General features: G+C 38.4%; 1 protein-coding gene across 2 annotated transcripts in view; it reads right to left on the bottom strand.

The window, feature by feature from the left end:
• Positions 1 to 506: 506 nt before the first annotated feature.
• The window catches only part of LOC126278083 (tubulin-specific chaperone C), an 18,964-nt gene continuing 8,724 nt past the window's right edge, over positions 507 to 10,746 (bottom strand). For both annotated transcript variants that reach the window (XM_049977923.1, XM_049977924.1), the window contains one exon: positions 507 to 2,196. In XM_049977923.1, the coding sequence (XP_049833880.1) occupies positions 907 to 1,923 (1,017 nt within the window). In that variant the 5' untranslated portion in view covers positions 1,924 to 2,196 and the 3' untranslated portion in view covers positions 507 to 906. The remainder of the gene's footprint in view (positions 2,197 to 10,746) is intronic.

The raw sequence follows: 10,746 nt of genomic DNA, 5'->3' as shown, positions 1-10,746 counted from the left end.
CCACACCTACTGCCAAACACTCTCAATACCTGGATCATAACCCTTGCAGACATAGGTGCGAGACCTGTCCAGTGTACTCACCCATAGTATTTATCTATTTACCACTTGCGTCCCCCTATACACAGACATTTTCTCCACTCATTACACTGTTTATGGCAGTAATTACTGAAAGATCTCTTTTCTTACACATTATTTCAATAAAATGACAAACACTCTGCAATGGCAAAACAAACTGTTTCAAAAATGATACTTTCAAATGACTATAATTATTCCATATATTAGCAGCCCATGTTTTATAAAAATGATACGAGTTTCACATGAGAATAAGCCACAGTCTTTTACAAAGAAAATATTCCTATCTACTTTATTTGGAAAAGCCTTTTCTTTGTAAATATTAAGCGGCTTCATAATAGTGAAACATGCATTCATCACTGAGAATATTCGAGAATTGTAAGGAAGATGGATGGGGGTTTGATGCTAAAATTATTACATCACAAACAGCACAGTAGTTTCATGCTATAGCAATTTTCCAAAGAATTGCCTCTTTATGCACTAATGTATGTCATTTTTTGGTACATACAATCCAAAACTAAGAAAGTTTTGAAAATATTACCAATAGGTTATAGAAGCTCAATTTAAATTCTTCAAAATGTGCAAATGGTTATAACAAACATGAAACACAAAAAACGTAAGCACAGAAAAACAAATTAAATGTTATTACACTGTTACCCAAAAATAATTTTTTGATACAGTGCTGTGCACTGGGTCTACATTTAGTGTTACACCTTTCCACAGAAATAATCACTTATTGAGCAAATTCATTTTAATGAAAATAATTACATAGCTTTTTATTAAATGAACATCCCATCTCAAAATTATAGGTTTCACAAGTAACTTTTTAAAAAATTACATCCAATCAATATTCCATTCATTTTCTTTCATAATACACCAGTTTGGTGATGCTTTATCACTTGCCAGCCAATTGAAATCATCAACCATATCCCAGTTGTTTCTATTTACATCTAAACCTGCTAACTGGAAATGATGCACCATATTTTCATATTTTAAATTATAGGGAGCAAACCTGACATGCGTAGTATCTTCAATAATAGTTCGACTTGTAACGTGGAGATAAAAGTCACTGTGTGTTGTGCTGTGAACTCTTAACTGTTGACATGCCAAAACAAATGTGCAGTCTGAACAATTTTCAATAAAAACTGATGTTGTTACAGGACCGGTTATTATTTTGCAGTTGCTCAAGCCAGCAATATATAATGTATTAGGAGCTCCAGGTAGTCTCACAGTACAGCTATTAAGGTTAGAAAGAACAACATCCTTTTTATATATTTTTTCGTGAGGAAGAGAAAGAATTTCAGCAGTTCTGCCAGAGAAACCACAATTGTTCTCCTTACTGTTCTGAAGCAGCTTGTGGACAGGTGAAGAATGGGAATCTACAGTGTCTTCTATTTTTTCATTGAATATTACATCTTTCTTATTAGGCACCTTTCGAATTTTAAAACCAAATTTTTTCTTTGGTAGTAACTGCTGCTCTAGTTGCTGACACCTTTGCTGCAAAGTCAGAATTGCTTCTTGAGCTTTCCGGATATCATAAACACGAAGAAACATTGTTGATGAAGATAAAAAATGCTGCAGGGTCTGCACATTCTTTCCAATCCTATCAAAATGATTTGGCAATTGGGTTTTTTCTATAAGTCCTTCTGCTGCTGTGGTTAAAGCGTTCTCAATCTCCTTTTGTTTTTCTGCAAATGTATCAAAAAAGTAACTGAGCTCTTCACCAGTTGATCTTTGTTCCTTTTCTTCCCTTTTTTGTTCAAGCAGTTGCTGCCTTTCTGCTTCTCTACGCATTAGTTTTTCCTTTACAAGATCACGGTTGTCCTCTACTGCAATTTTATCCATTTCCATTTAAATATACCTAATAGTCAACAATACAACCAGGAAATACTTCACTCACAAAAGCAACACTGTCCACTACGAAGCTGAAACCTGCTACAATAACTACCTCAATATTCGTTATTTGTCACCAGAAACATATTCCTTCTTTTTTGTTTCAACTTCTTCTTTGGTCTTTCGGTAAATAGGTGTAGAATCTTGAGCTGCACCACGCAAAACGTTAAGCATTTCTTGCTTCTTTCGCAGCACATCTGACTGGTAAGCAGGATCAGATCGTCTCAATTTCTGGAAGAAAAATTTACTTTCAGAAAATAGGCATTTTGATTTGAAAAATAAAATTGTTATTCAAGAAGTAAACTTCAAGTTTTATCAAAGAGTTTCAATTACTTTTTGAAATGAACAAATATGTAATAATCTTTATGTAAGTGTGTATTATTCTGACTCACAAAATACAATGATGAAATAAGTGATGCAAGTGCAGCCCACTCAGGTAGGATTTTCAAACAATCACATTAAATTCAAAACAATTTAAATATTCCAGCACTAAGTAGCAAAATGAAGCAAGTACTTTAAACAGTCTTCTTAAGCCTCAGTTCTATTTTTACAGACATTAAAAAGTGGGTTGCGTTTTCAGTTTTAAGTGTGTATCAGGAGACCTGGAATATCACATCCTGAAGGGAAGTCTCTCAGCCATTTTGTGTCTCCGTAATTTTATAGTGTCCCATTTCAACTACTGCCAACAAGACGTAAGTAGATGAATTTTGACTGGTAAAAGAAAAAAAACTTATATAAAAAAAGAGTATAGCAGAAGAAAATGCACACCAATGCAGTTAAACATACAGAGAATGGTGTTAATATAACAACAATTGCCTTTCTTTTGGAATTTGTGGATCCTTTCTCTGGAGCAAAATGCAAGCAAGGAGAAAAAAACATACAAACAGAGAGAAAAAGAGGGAAAAGGAACTTACACCACAACATGCGAAACACAAAGAATGCAAGAAGGTACTCCAATTGCTTCACCTAACATCATTAATGTACGCTCCTTCAGCGAACATTTATTGAGTGTCCAGATCAGGGGCACCAATGGCCTTGCTGCAAAGGTAACACCGTTTCCTATCAGCTCACTGAAGTTAAGCGTTATTGGTCACGGCTAGTACTCAGATGGATGACAGTATCTGAGTGCTGTTGGCAAGAGAGGTGCACTCGTCCTCATTAGGCTGCGCTACTGAACTGAGAAGTGACTCTTGCCACAAAAACTGAAAAATGGCAGGAAGAGCAGTATGCTGACCACATGTCCCTCCATATCCGCTTATTGGCCGAGGATGACACGGTGGTCAGTCAGTACTGTTGGGCCTTCTGAGGGCTGTTTGGATGGAGAGAGTTCGATCAAAGGGTATGTGTCAACAGCTCGGGTGAAGTTCTCTATGAGAGAGAAGAGTAGACAGACATGTTTTGTAACTATGAATTGAAATAATTTTCCCTGAAACAATATAACCACAGACCATAGGAAATATGAAAAATGGGATAATATTCATAAGGTATTCCCCACAAAATAAAATAAACTTTCTGGCAGGTGATGTACAGCCAAAACCACCATATGACCTTTTTAGTAAATGTAATTGGCCTCCTCCTTGCATCACATTCTTTGATTATATCAACTAACCATGTTAGTACCTTCCATTCAAACCTAAATCTCTAGCTATCTTACAGATCTCTCTGTCATCATGTTCTTTCATAAGAATATCGAAATAATTACAAATAATCAGCCGAGCAACTAAAATAATGCTGCGTCTGCTTTCGACACACACTATTAGATTAAAGTTACGAGAGACAGTATGTCAACATACAAGTGGCCCTGCTCAGAGAGCAACAGATTGTGATTACTGTTCCCCACTCACCTGAGCTTCTGACCACATGATGGTGTGCCTGATTGTCAACAGCTTCAGTCATTGCTTTAAAAGCGCTCCAAGAGTCATCCATCATTCTTTATCTCCCATGCCTTGTCCCTCTAGTCTACTGTCTCCCACATGCACACTGTTTGGACACAAACTCTTAGCTCAGTACTACCCAGAACTGTAGCAACAGAATTAAGTCCACCATCAATGTTTCAACTACCTCTCATCATGCCTTACAATGAGTTATCTCGTGCCCATTATCTTCCCCACCCCTTGCACAGAGGTAGTCCTCTGTCCACCAAACCCTACACACTATCCTTGTCTATCATTACTCCACCCCTGGTACGAACCCCTTGCCTCATGGCTCTTTGCCTGCAACAGACCTAAATGCAAGACCTGTCCCATACAGCCTGCTACTATCACTTTCTCCTGTACCGTCACAGCCATCTCCTATCCCATTGAGGACAGGGCACATGTGAAAGCAGCCACACAATCTAAAAACTAAGCTGCAATGAGTGTGCTACTTTCTACGTGGGCATGAAAACTAACAAGCTGTCTGTTTGCAAGAGTGCCACCAACAAACTGTGGCAGCAGCACTACACTCGCCTTCATTCCACCAACACACCTACCAGTTTTTCACCTTCTCTCTGTCTCTCCTATTTTCTGTCCTCTCTCTGGTAGTCCTGACCTGTCCGCACCACGTCTCTGCTCGCTCCCACAGCAGCACACCTTTTCCGCTTCCTTCCCTGCAGCACACTTTTCCACTCCCTTCCCTGCTATCCCTCTCCCTCCCTGCCCCATCCCACCTCATTACCCCCACCACCCACTCTAGATTGTTTACTGTAAGATTAAGTGTGCACTGGTTCAGGAGATGAAAATTCATGAAATATTTCATGAACGGTTTCCACATTCCAGTATTCCTGCAAAATGTAGTGTTCAGAAACAGATGATAAAAGAATGATCCAGTGGCAAAACATCATTCTAAGGATAACTGTTAAGCTTCCAGTTCATATTCTAAGCAGTTGCAAATATTTTATAAGAAAATTATTGCCAGCTTGAAAAGATGTGTTATGTGATTTTATTAACAGAACAGGTGTTAAATATACATCTTCTCATTCTTTACTTAAAACCTTACTGTTTTTCTTGTGTACAGGCATTCCATCTGGGTGGTTATTAACAGGTGCAAACATCACTAAAATAAATGCCTGTATCTAGTTCACCTGTAGCTGACTTGTAGCTCTAGGCAGAAAAAATGAGTTAGTGTAAATAAGTCATTTCCATTACTTGCTTCTAACACAATTTCCAGCCACACTGCACTATGACCACACTTAAACCCCCACCAACACATGCATCAGCAGCAGTAAATTTTCACATTATAAATTTAATGTAGTAATTCAAAATCTGTGACATGATTACGGCTCTAATCTAGAGTTCCTGCACCAATTTCCTTTAAAATTAGATTCAAGAAAGAAGATGCCTTCAAAAGGGTGGTGGTGGTCTGAAACTGTTTTAACCACTCAACAAGGCCTCCTTTATAATTAATTTGAGTTTGCCCCAATTTCAGAGTGGAGTGTCCACAGCATTATCTCCATTAGCAGTAGCTTCTGGATTGCTGTAAATATCTGCACTGGTTTCTTGAGGTTCAGTAACTTCATTTTTTTCTGTTCCAAAACATGAAAAGTCAAGTGACAACTTCTAAATGCATGTAACAATAGTATATTTTATTGAAAGGTGTGGGCCAACTTAAATATTGGGGGCTATAGACAACATTTTGTCTACCACACAGACAGAATGCTTAGCAACATCAAAAGCACTATGCTCTGTTCATTGTAAGAATAACCCTGATGTAAGAAAACACAAAGCATATGAACACTGGTGGTGTTATGCTCTTGGAAGTAGGTCCTACTTTGTGTGTTAGATATCTTATTACTAAGTTATGTAAAGTGAAACTTTAATAAATTCTACTGTATTAACAGCCACAAACATTTTCCTTAATCATGCTTTAGTTATATAGTTTTTATTTCACAAAAATCGTATACTGTCACACTCTCGGCACTGCTGTGCTCTGATAGTCACACTGATAATACGCAGTATGAAAATGGTTAAGGCTGCTTCCTGCTCTGTAGTGAATAATGTTTGTGTAATACAGTTAAAAAGTGCTGGTTTTTCATAAATTTACAGGGGGGGGGGGTCGACTTTGAAGTTTTCCAAGGGGCTGTATTTGATATGGTCGAGATACAAATATGCACTGGATGTATAGTGGAATCAGTAGCATTGTAGATCATTAAACTGGTGCTGCTGACTGCTAATTTAAGCCAAGCCTTGGTCATTGCCCCCCCCCCCCCCCCATTCAATTTGAAATAGCTTCATCTCGTAATTGTAAAATTTGTAATCATTTATTTTTTGTGAATAATGCATGTTTTCTTGTTTCTAATTAAATAATGTTTTAGTTTCAAATATAAATTCCTAAGTATTGATATCTTAAGAAAAATTGTTAATAAAGGTTGCTGAAATTCAGAAAATATAACTAATTTTTAGAACAAAAATGAGGAACCAAAAAACTATTTGGGCCATGTCCATTGTTTTTTACCACAGATGTAGTCTCACACGAACTGGAGTGGTAAGTGCAGCATTTTTACATTTCCCACTTTACCATTACAATATGAATCCTACAGAACTGACCTGGAGCCAAATTAAGGGATTTACCACACGAAATAACAAGGTTGTTAGGGTGCTGGAAGTACTGGAACTAAGCACACAGCTTTCTCGCATATCACTGCCGAATGCTGGCGGGATATAGAATGGCACACCATAAAAGAAGAGCCTGGGTGGCTTCACGGATTCCGTTAATCAACTCGTTATCAATGTAGCATATGACAGTTCCGGAGCTGAAATGTATGTCACGGATTCGGATAAGGAAGGAGCTAAGAGATTACCAGACGATGAGTGTAACTGATACCTTCAGTGGCTTCAGTATTCAATAATATGGTGAAATCCCTGCTGTATGCTTTTGCATCACACAGCACACTCAGAAAAAGTACCTGTGTTTAAGTTAGGAATTTTCATAACTCTTGTTTGTAATTGGAATACTATGTTACATGAGAATATGAGCGTTTTATGCTTTCCGTCTGATCACCTACAAAGTATGGGGTAGTGCTGGAGTATTGCTGAATATTATTTAATCCTCTTTAAAAATTAAACGATATTCAAAGCTATATTGTTTCTCTGCTTGTCTCTCTCTCTGTCTGAACTGCAACTGTTCACATCACTACAGGTTAGTTGGACCAGCTGGCTGGATAGTGCTGTCCAAGTTAAATGCGATGATATAGCTGTTGTCCCACTTTATCACTCAGTCTATGTGCCTGTACCATACATAAGAATATCCTTATGATTGTACTTGACTGTACTGGACACAGCTTGGCTTCCGCTCCACATGAAATGAAATCCAATGAGATTCCAGCAAACACTGAAGAACACACTATGCAATGTTTACATCAGGTTTATTTTTATGGTGTGCAGAGTATTGACACAATTAGCACACCACGTATAGTTCACGTAGATTTACGTGTCTGTATCCAACTGCTATGGACGTATCATTTAAATTTACGTTTTTTTGTTCTGCATGTGTTTTCTGTGACTTGTTGCTCAAGCCAGTAACTAAATTTAACAAAAGGTTAGATATGAATTGGAGGGTTCGGTGCAGTGAATTGCAGTATAAACTTAATTTTATTTTTCCATTTCACTGCCAAAAATCAGTACCACGAAACAGCCAGTACTGTAGTTGTAGCCATCTACATCTACACTCTGCAAACCACCATCAGGTGCATGGCAGAGAGTATGTCCTAATGTACCAGTTATTAGTGTTTCTTCCTGTTCGGTTCACATATGGAGTGTGGGAAGAATGATTGTTTGAAGGCCTCTGTGTGCGTGCAGTAATTATTCTAATCTTATCTTCACGATCGCTATGCGAGTGATATGTAGGAGGTTGTAGTATTTGCCTATAGTTATCATTTAAAGCCAGTTCTCGAAACTTTTTTAACAGACTTTCTCAGGATACTTTAGTCTCTTCAAGAGCCTTCCAGTTCAGTTCCTTCAGTGTATCTGGACGCTCTCCTGCAGATTAAGCAAACCTGTGACCATTCCTGCTGCCCCTTTCTGTATACGTTAACTGTCCCCCATAGTTCTATTTGGTATGGGTCCCACACACTTGAGCAATATTCTAGAACCAGTCACGAGTTATTTGTAACCATTCTCCTTTGCAGACTGATTGCAGTTCCCCAGTCCTCTACCACTAAACCGAAGTCTGCCACATACTTTACCCACAACTGAACCTATGTGATCACTACATTTCATTTACTTACAAAGTGTTGAACCCAGGCATTTGTGTGGGTTGGCCGATTCCAGCAGTGAGTCACTGAGATTACAGTCATATGATACTACTATTTTCTTCTTCCTTCATTCTGTGAAGCACAAAATTTTACATTTTTTAACATTTACAGCAAGTTGCCAATCTCTGCACCACCTAGAAATCTTATCAAGATCTGACTGCATATTTATGCAGCTTCTTTCAGATAGTACTTCAACAGAGATAACATCATCTCCAACAAGCATGATTATACTTTTAATATTGTCTGCAAGGTCATTAATATACAACATGAATAGCAAGGGTCCCAAGACACTCCCCTGGGACATACCCAAAGTTACTTCTAGATCTGACAACGACACTCCATCCTGTGTCCTTCCTACCAAAGCGTCTTCACTCCAGCGATAAATTTCACTAGACACCCCATATAATCATACCTTTGACAGTAAGCATAGGTGCGGTACCAAGTCAAATACTTTTCCGAACTGAAGAAGTACTGCATCTACCTAGTTTCTTGATCGAAGGCATTCAGTATGTCATGCGCAAGTTCGAAATCCATGCTGGTTGGCATTGAGAAGGTCATTCTTTCCAAGATACCTCATTATGTTTGCATTCAGAATATGTTCTAAGATTCTACAATAGATCGATGTCAAGGATATTGGATGGTAGTTTTGTGGATTACTTCTACTACCCTTTATGTAGACTGGTGACCTGTGCCTTTTTCCAAAAACTGGGCACAGTTTTTTTGTTCGAGAGACCTACGATATATTATAGTTAGAAGAGGGGGCTAACTCAGTCGCCAATTCAGTATAGAATCTTAAGGAGATTCCATTAGGGCACAGAGTTCTGTTCAATTTTAATGATTTTAGCTATTTCTCAACACCACTGATGCTAATACTTATTTCATTCATCTTTTCGGTGTTATGAGGATTAAATTGGAGCAGTTAAGCATTTCAGCTTTTGCTCTGCTATCCTCAATTTCAGTTCCTGCCTCATTTGCTAGTGGCTGGACATTAACTTACGTGCCACTAACAGCCATTACATGACCAGAATTTCTTTGGGTTTTGTGAAAGATCACTTGACAATATTCTGCTATGGTAGTCATTGAAGCACTCATGCATTGCTCTGACAGCCAATTGTTTCACTTAGCATCTCTATCTATAGCCCTACACTTTGTTTTACACCTGTTGTGCACTAATCTGTCTTTTTAGAAGTTTCTTTACAGTGACTGTATATCATGGAGGTTCCCTACCATTATCAACTGTTCCACTGGGTACATATCTACCTATGCAAGATCAACTATTCTTTTAAACTTGAGCCACAGCTCCTCTATATGCTCCTGCCCTGTGCTGAAAGTTTCAAGTTCCTCACTGAGATATGACACTACTGATTTTTTATCTCGTTTACTGAAAACACATATCTTTCTGATTGTTTTAGCTGTCCTTCATACTCTGGTAATCATTGTTGCCACAACCACATCATGGTCACTGATATCAGTTTCGATGTGGACATCCTCAAACAGATCGGGTCTATTTGTTGCCATTAGATCCATTTACATCATGAGTGAGGTTCTTAACTACCTGCTGTGGAGAGTTTTCAGAGAATGCACCACAGGATGTCTTATCATGCCCTCCACTATTGAAACTGTTATTTTTTCAATTAACTGTTGGATGATTAAAGTCTGCACCAATGATTACAGTATGTATGGGGAACTTACGTACAAGTGAACGGAGGTTTTCTCTAAAGTTTCCGATTACATCAGGAGATGAGTCTGGTGGGCGATAGAAGAATCCAATAATCTTTTTTTTATGCTCATCCCTAATACTGACTATTGCCCAAACACTCTCACACGCAGCATTTGAATTTGTTGTCTACTACGACAAATATACCACCTTCATTTCGCATTTGCCTATCCTTTCGATATACACTTAAATTTTCCCCAATAATCCTACTGTTATCAATTTCAGGTTTCAACTAGCTTTCTCTTCCTAGCCTAATGTGGGCTTCACTGGTTTTCATGAAAACTTCAAACTCTGACACAAATGCTTCGGAAGTTTATCATTAGGATTTTAATACTCTCGCCTGTGGGGATCATTTCTTTTGATCTTCCACTGATATTTCTGGGTTTCCTACAGCTATCATTATCTGGATTGGATGGAAAGTTACATAATCTAAAAAAAAACCTTGTGTGCACCCCACACATAGTCGGCTACCTGATTAGCAGCCTCTGATGCAAACGTGACATATTTAGGGGAACCCTACAGTTCTCAACCCTATGGCACAAGTCCAGGAAGTCACACCCTAGCTTGTCATAGAACCTTTGAAGTCTCTGGTTCAGACCTTCCACTCTACTCAGAACCAAGGGCCATGATCAGTTCCTGGGACAGTACTGCAAATTGCAAGCTTCGTTGAAACTCTATGCACAGGGCTGGTCTTCTCATCCTTCTCTGCTAGTTGCTGGAATAACCCAAGAAATGACCTCTGATCCCTCGCAACTGGCATCATTTGTTCCAAAATATGGTAGTATAGCATGAAAGCAGCTGACGGAAAGCAAGATTCTTGCTGAACTGTTTGTGT

This window comes from Schistocerca gregaria, chromosome 6 (assembly GCF_023897955.1).
Source record: "Schistocerca gregaria isolate iqSchGreg1 chromosome 6, iqSchGreg1.2, whole genome shotgun sequence".
Taxonomy (NCBI): Eukaryota; Metazoa; Arthropoda; class Insecta; order Orthoptera; family Acrididae; genus Schistocerca; species Schistocerca gregaria.
The sequence above is the reverse complement of the archived record's forward strand: the minus strand, read 5'-3'. Positions and strand labels throughout refer to the sequence as shown.